The 12,686-nt window shown below is 40.3% G+C and overlaps 1 protein-coding gene across 1 annotated transcript in view; it reads left to right on the forward strand.

Moving 5' to 3' along the window:
* glrbb (glycine receptor, beta b) overlaps positions 1 to 12,686 on the forward strand; it is a 160,515-nt gene that overhangs the window by 18,006 nt on the left and 129,823 nt on the right. Inside the window, exon 2 of the mRNA XM_039750302.1 lies at positions 10,984 to 11,132. Within this exon, the coding sequence (XP_039606236.1) occupies positions 11,011 to 11,132 (122 nt within the window). The 5' untranslated portion in view covers positions 10,984 to 11,010. The remainder of the gene's footprint in view (positions 1 to 10,983; positions 11,133 to 12,686) is intronic.

A 12,686-nucleotide genomic window follows, 5' to 3' on the forward strand; every position in this document is an offset into this window, starting at 1 on the left:
AATTACAACTAATTAATCTTCGCGCCCCCCTTTTTGTTACTTCGCGACACCCTAGGGGGGCCCGCCCCACAGGTTGAGAACCAGTGCCTTAACACATAGTTGTCATACTTATATGCTAAGTGCCTTCAGGTGTGAGATTACCCAGGTTTCTCTTTAAGATTGTTTGGCTGTTAATTATGGAAAATGAAACAACTAAAGGACCTGAGTCACGTTAATTACAACTAAGGCAAAAGAAGTTAATTAGCAGCAAAAACTGGTAACTAATGAAGAAGATGGTTAGAATGAAAACCTGCAGCCACTGCGGCCCTCCAGGACCAGAGTTTGACACCCCTGACTTAATCAAAACTGTGTCATGTTCATCACAATCGACCCCTTAACACATAGTTGTCATACGTTATGTACAAAGTGTCCTTAAGGTGTCAGATTTCCCAGGTTACTCTCTAAGATGGGCCTGTACTCTTTAGATAGAGCTGTATTTGTTCCTGGGGGAAATCTGACTTTTCACAAAAGCTCTTTAAATAAATAAATACATAAATAGGTAGATAAGTAAATAAATGCATACATTTACACACACGTTTTGGTCTGAACACACACAAGAATGACTAAAAAGGAAGAGATTTAAAAGGAAAGATAAAGTTCTGACTTGGCTGTCACGGTCACAGTGAGGCATTATGCAGGCGTCGCAGAGCTCCCGTTGCATTTCTTGACCCATTTCAGAGGAATAATTCATTGCCTGAAAGTGCTCGGTGTTGACGTGTCAGACAGGGGATGTTTTTGCCATCAGGAAAACAAAATGTCACAACATGCTTGAAAAACCTTATTTCATATCAAGTTTCCGATTATCCACCATGACTGTTTTTCCACTAAACTCCAAATCCACATATGTTGTCTATCACTGCTTGATAAGTGTTTAAGGGTGATGACAAAGAAACCGTGTGCAGTATTGATCTACGCTCTTGTCTATTATTTCTATAATGTTCATGTTTGTGTGTCTGGCCAACCTTCGATGTAGCAGGAGATTCATGAATGTGAGCCAGGCTGCAAGAGTGTGCCATCCGTCGTGTTTAACAGAAATAAAGTCAAACTTGCCAAACAAACGTGAATTATGGCGTCACGATAACACTTCCCTTGTCAAACCTTTTCTTTTGAGAACATTATTATATATAAGTCCTGGAAGGGAGAATATCTCATAAAGCCTTGGGGGAGCAAGAATTACACCAGAAGCCTTGAGTGAAACCGAGTGGTCTGCTCTTGCATCGACAGCTCTAATGTAGAGTCTAACTTTCAGGATTTATTCAGAGGGGTCGGGTGTAAATAATCTACAGAATTTTACACTTTCTTGGTGATTAAGGGATTGAATCTCTATTGAGAATCTGGACATGAGTGAGTAGCTGGCTGTAGTAGGTGATTTAAATCAAATCAAATTTATTTATTAAGTACATTTAAAACAGCAAATGGCTGCACCAAAGTGCTGTGCAAATTAAAAGAAAAATTAAACTGATATATAAAAACGCTGAATATAATTTTACAAAGACAATACAATTGGGTCTCCAAACCAAAAAGCAAAAACATTATTCAGTGTATGAAGGATGGCCTGTGTCCATAGCTAGATGAGAAATCCTCAGAATGGAACGACCAGGGGAGAAGGTGTGCACAGGACATTATCATCTCCAGAGCACTAGATGGCAGCCCCCCAGATTGCAACGGTGCATCAGATTCAGCATGGGATACGGAGTTCTTCAACTCAGGCCTGTGGGGGCTGCCAGGGGGTGCTGCCAGGACTGGGTCTGTCGCACCCAGAACTGCTTTCGGACTACGTGTACAGAAGACCAGGAGTACTCCTGGGTGGAAGGTAAATGGAGTTGTCTGCCTTAGGGCTTATTTATACTTCACGCGCAGAACGCATACGCGCCCGCATCATGGCTGCCACGCGGTCCCAGCGTTTATTTCACGCGTCCTCTGAGCAGGTCCTCAGAAATTAACGCGAGCATGCGAGTTGCAGTACCAGCAAAAGTCGGGCGCAGTGTGGTAAAAGTCGGAACGTGGCGTCAGAGTCTCTGTTTACTATCTACATGTGACAGCAAGCCTCTATGGAGATCCTTCGGGGATCGATGTGCGCACTTTGCTGTTTGATGAATGGCTCAAATACAGCGCTATACATTATGTTGCCGATGTGAAGTTGCAAAAAAAATAGACGGCACAAAAGATGGTATGTGAGACTTTTAAAATATATCGTGTCATTTATATATGTTTTTTTTATTTTTTAATTTTTGCAACTTAACAACAGCAACATAATGTATAGCATTATATTTGAGCCACTGAGAAAATATGGAAAATAAAGGACACGGTGAAAATGTGTATTTTGTGATTAAAGTGGAAATTTCGGCTTTAATCTCGAAATGTCCACTTTAACCTCGTAGTTTACTTTATCATTAAAGCAGACGGTCATGAACGTCATCCCAGTTTTTAATCGCTACGAGCTTCTTGGACCTGACAGCAGGTAAAGTAAAACAATAAAAAATAGATGGCACAAAAGATGGTATGTGAGACTTTTAAAATGTATCGTGTCATTACGATCAGAAATATGCGACGCTTGAATATAAAAGCACCACGAATGCATCTGTATGTCGGCATTTTGCTTCAGCAGCGGCAAGCAGCAATAGATCGCCAAACAGAACAAATGAAATGTATGATATTCCAACTCTCTGCACATTTAGAATCTTTAGATTTATACTTGATATCACTTTCATGATGAAATGCATTAAAATGTGTATGTTACATTTTACATATCATTTCGTTTAAATAATGAATACTGTTAATAAATACACACATGGGGGAATAATTACACACATGGGGGTGTCACGGTGGCGGAGCGATAGCACTCCTGTCTCGCAGGGAGTTATGTTGCTGGTATTCCACACTGTGCTCCGGTTTCCTTCCAAAGATATGCAGATTTGGGGATTTGGTGCCGCTAAAATGACGCTAGTGTATGTGTGTGCTTGTAGTCACCTTGCGATGAGCTGAGGCCTCGTCAAGGGACTGTGTCTCACTCGTGCCCAATGCTTCCTGGAATGGACACATACATCCCTGGATTTATGGATTTAATCAATAAACATCCTTTTCAGAGATATTGCGGTAAGGTGTTATTGGAATTTAATAGGTGTTTTAGGCAATTCACAACACAGAGAAGCCGAACATGTTCTCACAGCGATAATATCTCGCACTGCCACCTGGTGGATTCATTCAGATTTACGTAAAGTGCGTGCGCAAGTATAAACACTACAACGCTTGCGTAGCAGGAGCGTCCGCTGCAGCATGCGTCGTGTCGCGTGAAGTATAACTCCGGCCTAAGATGGACGAGCCAGGAAGGTGGACAATGCTTGCAAAGAGGAGTGGAGGAGGCAGTGATCAAGAGAGAGAAAAAAGACAAAGAGTGCCCTAACTTGCGCTTATTTGTACTTGTGGCTGTTGTGGCAAGAAACGAATATTGTGGAAGAGTTTCTCACAATAAAAGAACTTGCTGCTTTTAACTTGTGTCCATGCCTGCTTGTGTTCAGTGTTTAGGGAGCTGGAGCATCTCCTGATGTCCACAAATGTCTCCAAAAGCCCAAGAACAAAGATGCGTCTTTGTGTAATGGTGAGGCCGTGGAAACAGTTCTGACAAATAAGTGTAACTCATTCCAAAGTTTTGGATCTGCCACTGAAAAAGCTTGATCACCTTTCCTTATGAGGCGAGAACGTGGCACTGATAAGACAAATTGGGAAGATGATCTGAGTTCCCTGGAGGAAGAATACCAGATGAGAGGATCTGAAATATATGGTGAAGCTAGATTAGTTAGTGCTTTAAAAACAAAAGGAAGCTGACGGGCAGCCACTGAAGGGAGGCCAAGATAGGAATAATATGTTACCTCTTGCTGGAACCTGGTGACAGTGGCAACTGCATTTTGAACCAGTTGAAGATGTAATAGGGATGCCAGACTGACTACAATGCATTTTACTGCTACATGAATTTCAGAACACACTGTAATAGATGGTGCACTTTAAAAGTGAAAACACTGTGGTCTACGTTATTTAGGTTTCAACCCAGGTAACATGGCTAGTTATCTAATATATATATATATATATATAACAAATTCAAAAATATATATATATATATTGTAACAAATTCAAAAGGAGACAACAAAAAGGTTTGGGGTTTTCCGGCCCCTTATATTGTCGACACTCCAGAATTCAAAAAATTAAACAGTCGGTCAAACATAAACAATTCATGCGAGACGCCATCTTAGGCGTCGCGGCCATTTTTATATGGGAGGAGCGGAAGTGCGGGAATGCTGGGAAGAAGTGATGGATGATGGGAGACAATGGCGTCATCAAAGATGGCGGAGGGAGGGTGGAAGTAGACGTACTGCGGGCAGGTCTTATGGCGGAGTGTCTTTGGGTCTGAAAAACAAAGAAACAAGGTTAGTACCCCGCCATTCCCCGCGAACATCCTTCGTTGTGTTTTAAGATCCGTCCGTGCTCTCCTACTCGCGCATGCGTGACTATATATATATATATATATATATATATAAAACAACGATAACATTTATTTATATAGCACATTTTCATACAAAAAGTAGCTCAAAGTGCTTTACATAATGAAGAATAGAAAAATAAAAGACACAGTAAGAAAAATAAAATAAGTCAACATTAATTAACATCGAATAAGAGTAAGGTCCAATGGCCAGGGTGGACAGAAAAAAAAAAAACTCCAGGCGGCTGGAGAAAAAAATAAAATCTGCAAGGATTCCAGACCATGAGACCACCCAGTCCCCTCTGGGCATTCTACCTAACATAAATGAAACAGTCCTCTTTGGATTTAGGGTTCTCACGGATAGACTTGATGTTGATGGTCACGTAAACTTCTGGCTTTTGATCCATCCAAATTTGTAGGAGCATCATGATGCTTGCGCCACCACCACAAAGAAACTGGAAAAAGAAACAGAACAGAGAGTAGGGGTCAGTACAGATTTTAGAGCCACCATGAATAGTTATTATGATGAATTGAACATACAGAGTATCAGTATTAAGTTAAAGTGAAGTTATAAAAAGGCCATGTTAAAGTAAAGTGTTTTCAGTTTTTTAAAGTGCTCCACTGTATCAGCCTGGCGAATTCCTATTGGCAGGCTATTCCAGATTTTAAATAACAGCAGAAGGCCGCCTCACCACTTCTTTTAAGTTTTGTTCTTGGAATTGTAAGGAGACACTCATTTGAGGATCTGAGGTTATATATATATATATATATATATATATATATATATATATATATATATATATATATATATATATATTTACAGCCTGGCGAATTCCTATTGGCAGGCTATTCCAGATTTAAGTGCATAACAGCAGAAGGCACTGCCTAAATATTTGGACAGAGACAACTTTTTCTAATTTTGGTTCTGTACATTACCACAATGAATTTTAAATGAAACAACTCAGATGCAGTTGAAGTGCAGACTTTCAGCTTTAATTCAGTGGGATGAACAAAATGATTGCATAAAAATATGAGGCAACTAAAGTATTTGTTTTAACACAATCCCTTCATTTCAGGGCCTCAAAAGTAATTGGACAATTGACTCAAAGGCTATTTCATGGGCAGGTGTGTTCAAGTCCGTCATTATGTCTTATCAGTTAAGGAGATAAAAGGCCTGGAGTTGATTAGAGGTGTGGTGCTTGCATGTGGAAGATTTTGCTGTGAACAGACAACATGCGGTCAAAGGAGCTCTCCATGCAGGTGAAAGAAGCCATCCTTAAGCTGCGAAAACAGAAAAAACCCATCCGAGAAATTGCTACAATATTACGAGTGTCAAAATCTACAGTTTGGTACATCCTGAGAAAGAAAGCAAGCACTGGTGAACTTAGCAACGCAAAAAGACGTGGACGTCCATGGAAGACAACAGTGGTGGATGATCGCAGAATCATTTCCATGGTGAAGAGAAACCCCTTCACAACAGCCAACCAAGTGAACAACACTCTCCAGGGCTTGGTAGGCGTATCGATATCCAACTCTACCATAAAGAGAAGACTGCATGAAAGTAAATACAGAGGGTGCACTTCAAGGTGCAAGCCACTCATAAGCCTCAAGAATAGAAAGGCCAGATTGGAATTTGCTAAAGAACATCTAAAAAAGCCAGCAGAGTTCTGGAAAAACATTCTTTGGACAGATGAGACCAAGATCAACCTCTACCAGAATGATGGCAAGAAAAAAGTATGGGGAAGGCGTGGAACAGCTCATTATCCAAAGCATAGCACATCATCTGTAAGACACTGTGGAGGCAGTGTGATGGCTTGGGCGTGCATGGCTGCCAGTGGCACTGGGACACTAGTGTTTATTGATGATGTGACACAGGACAGAAGTAGCCGAATGAATTCTGAGGTGTTCAGAGACATACTGTCTGCTCAAATCCAGCTAAATGCAGTCAAACTGATTGGGTGGCGTTTCATGATACAGATGGACAATGACCCAAAACACACAGCCAAAGCAACCCAGGAGTTTATTAAAGCAAAGAAATGGAAAATTCTTGAATGGCCAAGTCAGTCACCTGATCTTAACCCAACTGAGCGTGCATTTCACTTGAAGACTAAACTTCAGCCAGAAAGGCCCACAAACAAACAGCAACTGAAAGCTGCTGCAGTAAAGGCCTGGCAGAGCATTAAAAATTAACCACTTTTAATTTAATTTGTGAATTAATCTATCTATCTATCTATCTATCTATCTATCTATCTATCTATCTATCTATCTATCTATCTATCTATCTATCTATCTATCTATCTATCTATCTAAAAAGGAGGAAGCCCAGCATCTGGTGATGTCCATGAGTTCAAGACTTCAGGCTGTCAATGCCAGCAAAGGGTTTTCAACCAAGTATTAGAAATGAACATTTTATTTCCAGTTATTTAATTTGTCCAATTACTTTTGAGCCCCTGAAATGAAGGGATTGTGTTAAAAAAATAATTTAGTTGCCTCACATTTTTATGCAATCTTTTTGTTCAACCCACTGAATTAAAGCTGAAAGTCTACACTTCAACTGAGATGTTTCATTTAAAATTCATTGTGGTAATGTACAGAACCAAAATGTCTCTGTCCAAATATTTATGGACCTAACTATATATATATCTATAGAAATCGGCAGCAGAGGCACGAAATGCAGTTTATAGCATTCCATTCAGTTCTTACCCAGCGGTATACATAGGACAAACATCAAAAAGAATCACAACACGTATACAGGAACATCAAAACACCGTCAGAAGGAAGGACTCACAATCACTGATTTATACGCACACAAATTCAACCGGACATACATTTAACTGGACAATGTACAAGTAAGATTTAAGGCCAGTATTAAAAATGCCAGAAAGCTGGCTGAATCTTGGCTATCAAATGAAAACACCACTAACAGAAATTTGGACATGAACCCAGCATATGCAAACTTAAGAAGAATAACATCCTCATAATAAATAAAACATTACGACCAACACCCTCCTAACCCCACCTCATTAATCGCACACACTCACCTACTAACTCAATTTCGCTATATATTGCCTTTGATTCTTGTATGCCTAATCATTATTATCTGATGATGGCTCCTGGCAGGAAAACTCAGGAATTAAAACTACTTTTTGATACGTGATTCATTCTCTCCCTTTGTGGATCTCCAACTACAAATATCTATATATATATATATATATATATATATATATATATATATATATATATATATATATATAATCTAATGTCTATCTGTATGTCTGTCTGCATTTCACGAGAGAACTACTTAACAGATTTAGATTGGGTTTTTTCTATAATTTGTTTCAACATTCCGGTTGATTTTGCGACTTCGCTCAGTATCACAGCTCAGTTGCGGCACAGATTTATTCACACAAATCCGAGAGACAGGCTGCTGGCCAACGGGAGGAGGAGGTGGGACTTCAGGAGTAGGGGACTGGTCAGGGCAATCCTCACTCACGCGCCAGCCTCCATTCAGGTCGCTCTGCCTCTCGCCATGTGTTCGAGGATACCTTGCATCTGCTCATCTTGCGATACCTGTTACCTGTACCAGACATTATCATCTGGAGATTGTTAAAGAGTAATGTTTGATGTTTCTGAGAGAGAGAGAGATCACAGCTACGTGTGTTTTAGAGGGTACCTGCTCATTGGATCTCCCATCAGAGCTGAACACTATCAGATACAGTGGAAAACGGTTCATGTTGGACCTTCCGCTTAGCCAGAGATAAATTGCCAACTTTTTACATTTTTGGCAAAGGGATCACAGCTATATTCTTGCCCCTGATAGCAAAACGGAAAATATTGTATATCTTGGATACAAAAGCTATCAATATAAATTCTTCTAAATACAAATTATTACATTTTTTAAATTTTTTTTATTGATTTTTAAAGTTTGCCCTGTTTCACTACTATGCTGGTAGAGTAATATATATACTGTATTACTCTAATAATAGATACAGAATGCATGGTCCCATTTGCATTAGTATGGGTTGTATCCTTCTTTCATCCTTAGTAGTTTACCTTGGCTATAATGAAGGCAAGATTTTCCGAAATGCGTCAGCCATCCAAACTGGACATTTCACATCTAGCTCTGGGATATTGTTTTTGGACTCTAAATACATGGACTTTGTCTTTCTTTTTATGTGGTGATGCACGTTTTATCATATTCTTTGTTAAATAGCAAAAAGTATTAATTTATTAGAATTTATTTGACATAGACTATTTGTGTATAACAATAACCTGCGTCTGAATCCACTTTGCAGAGTTTCTCAGCAGGTTATTTGCTACAGTAGTGGGTGGTTATTCTTGGTCTGTTCGTCTAACCATCCTGCATGAGACTATTACCTTATCCAGGCTAATTTCTGCCTTGTAACCAGTGCTGCTGGGACAAGCTATGCCCACAAGCTGCCCTGAATGTCAAGAACATGTTGTTAAAATAGTATATTGGCATTGGTTCGCTAACATCATCGCATTACTCTTTTGTGGGATTGATTTTCATGGGCACTGCTGTGTGTGGTCTGCGGTGGGCTGGCGCCCTGCCCGGGGTTTGTTCCTGCCTTGTGGACTGTGTTGGCTGGGATTGGCTCCAGCAGACACGGTTCACCGACAAAAGCGTGATAGACATATGCGCCTCGACAAAACCGCGACGGACAAATGAGCGACGACAAACCCGCTTCGACTAATGCGCGCCGACAAAATCGCGCGAGAGACCAAGAGAGTGTGACGCGTACATGCGCTAGGTTATAATGCAGTCAGAAGAAATCAATTGAATAATACGTTATACTTAGTTAACTGACCCCATGGATATTATTAAGTCACAGAAAGGAAAACAACAACTTCTGTATAAAGGATATCGATATAGACACGACAAGGTAAATCAAGATGGATCGTCTTCATGGAGGTGCGTTAAAAGAGAGTGTGCTGGCAGACTTAAGAAGAAAACAGACGGGACGTTACAAACAAGTACTGAACACATGCACGCTCCAGATACCGCAAAAAATGAAAGCGACGTCTTGCTGCAATTCTTCCTACGTATGCAGGGCGTGATCTAAAGGACTATCTGCGTGCCGTGTCTCATAATATTCACTTCTAAAAAAACATTATTATATATGCTTTAAACTAGTAATTCATATTTAATGAAACTTTTGAACACTTTGTAAGTAGAAGATTTTGTGATTTTATTTAATTTTTCTTGTCGACGCGATTTTGTTGGCGCATTTTAATCGGCGCTATTTTGTCGGCGCACATATGTCTATCGCACAAATGTCGGGTCACTGCAGACCCCCGTGACCCTGTGTTAGGATATAGCGGGTTGGATAATGACTGACTGACTGACTGCTGTGTGTGGTTTAAGGATATGTCTCATTGCTGTGTCTGTAATGCTTACATAGTGTTATGTGTGGTGTCCTCATGTTTGCATATTAAGTTGAAAATTTTTAAAACAGTGCTTTTAAAAGGAACAATTTCAAAAAGGTCTTGCTTTGGAACAAATACATTTGGTGAAATGTTCTTGGTTTTGTTCTTAATTTTGTTTTTCTGCTATGATTTGAACTGTTACTTGTCATCTACTGTCTAGATTTTCCCTTAAAAATTTACATCAATCGATCTCAGCCACTTACACAACAATCTCTAAACTTTCATTTTAATCCTGGTTCATGGCACTAAAATGTAATGATTTGTGACATTATATGCACAAACAGAGAAGCAGAAATTAATCTTTAAGAACTCTACTAGGGAATGAAAAATACACCATTATGGAGCAGACACAAATGTGGTCAAGGGGGCAGGCAAAGTTGTCTTCAGCTTTTACTTCAGCAACCAAAACAGGAAGCACAAGGCAAGTACACAGTCAAAACAAAAATGATCAAAAGCCAGAAGTCCTAACACTAATTTGTTTTTAGTGTTCAGTCATTCAGTCAGTCATCCTCCAACCCGCTATATCCTAACACAGGGTCACGGGGGTCTGCTGGAGCCAATCCCAGCCAACACAGGGTGCAAGGCAGGAACAAATCCCTGGCAGGGCCCTAGCCCACCGCAGGACACACACATACACACTAAGGACAATTTAGAATCGCCAACGCACCTCACCTGCATGTCTTTGGACCGTGGGAGCACCTGGAGGAAACCCATGCAGACATAGGGAGAAACATGCAAACTCCACGGAGGGAGGACCTGGGACCTGTGTCACGCTAAATTCACGAAGGGGGACACCACCACAACACTGAAAATAATGGGAAATACTCAACTAAATATTTTAAATATGAATTGAAAAACCTCAGAGAAGCTGTAAGACAAATTCCTGACATAAATTGGATTGAGTGGGTTGTAGGATGTTTGTACGGTATGTATATTGAATATTTATATGCAGTTTACATGTATGTGTGTGTAAGGAACTGAAATTTCATTTTTGATAATATGTGTATTTTTCCTTTCCCCAGGTTGCATTTTCATGGTTTGCGCCTAAGATGAAGGCAGTAAAGTTGTCCTGTCTTCTGCTTTCCCTGACCTTATTTGTATGGGAGTGCTCTTCTAAAGAGAAGTCTTCTAAGAAAGGGAAGGTGAAAAGGAAGCAATATCTTTGCCCATCGTATGTATCACCTTTATTATATTACATTTAAAAAGTTCTATGCTAACTTGTTTTAAAATGTATGAAAATTGTTTATATGACACCTGATTTTCATAAAAGTGATTGAATTGTTATGGGGAAAACAAGAGAATCACATGTGGCAAGTAAACAGGCCATATCATTACTGCTGACAGCATACACAGGATTCAGAAAGTATTCACTTCCTGCACACTTTACTATGTGTTGTAAATTTAATATTAAATGAATAAATTTGATATATTTTTTCCCATCAGTCTACACTCGATAACCCATGATTACATGTTTTCAGAAAATTTTGCAAATGTATTTAAAATCAAAAACTGAACTCTCTGATTTATATAAGTATCTCTCATTTATATAGGGATCCATTCATTATCCAACCCGCTATATCCTACTGTAACTACAGGATCATGGGGATCTGCCGGAGCCAACCCCAGCCAACACAGGGTGCACACACACACTCGGGACAATTTAGAATTGCCAGTGCACCTAACCTGCATGTCTTTGGACTGTGTGAGGAAACCCACGCAGACACGGGGAGAACATGCAAACTCTACGCAGGGAGGACCCGGGAAGCGACCCCGGGTCTCCTAACTGCGAGGCAGCAGCGCTACCCACTTCACCACCGTGCCACCCTTATATAAGGATTCAGGCCCTTAATTCAGTACTTTGTAGGAGCCCCTTTGGCAGCCGTTACAGCTTTCAGTCTTTCTAGCTATGCATCTACAAGCTTTGCTCACCTGAATTTGGGAAGTTTGTCTCATTCTTCCTGGAAGATCCTCTCTGGCTCCATTAGATTAGATAGAAGTGTCTGTGAACTGCCATCTTCAGGTGTCTCTACAGATGTTCTATGGGGTTTAATTCTGGGCACGTATCCAAAGGGCGACCCTACAAAGACCTAATGTGGAAGGTGGCATGGCTCTACCAAAGTTTCAGTTTTATTACTGGGTAGTAAATATACAACCTATAAAAACATGGACATGGGCACAAATAGATGAACATACACAGGCTTGGTCTACAATAGAAATAAAATCCTGCAGCACTTCTTTATATTCCTTGCTTTGCACCCCAATAAATACAAGCCATCACCAATATACTAACAACCCAATTATGCTTCACTCACTCAGGATATGGTACCAATGTAACTCTACTCCTTGCATCCTCACCATTCCACTGACCTCCCTCTCATTCACACACATGTATTCTGTTTTGTTCCTACTGACCTTCATTCCTCTCCTCTCTAGTGCATATCTCCACCTCTCCAGGGTCTCCTCAACCTGCTCACTACTGTCGCTACAGATCACAATGTCATCAGCAAACATCATAGTCCTTGGGGAATCCTGTCTAATCTCGTCTGTCAACCTGTCCATCACAATTGCAAATAAGATAGGGCTCTGAGCCTATCCCTGATGTAATCCCACCTCCACCTTGAATGCATCCGTCGCTTCTACCACAGACCTTACCACTGTAACAATTCCCTTATACATATCCTATACAACTCTTACTTACTTCTCTGCCATTCCCAACTTCCTCATG

The sequence above is a fragment of the Polypterus senegalus genome, chromosome 4, assembly GCF_016835505.1.
Source record: "Polypterus senegalus isolate Bchr_013 chromosome 4, ASM1683550v1, whole genome shotgun sequence".
Taxonomy (NCBI): domain Eukaryota; kingdom Metazoa; phylum Chordata; class Cladistia; order Polypteriformes; family Polypteridae; genus Polypterus; species Polypterus senegalus.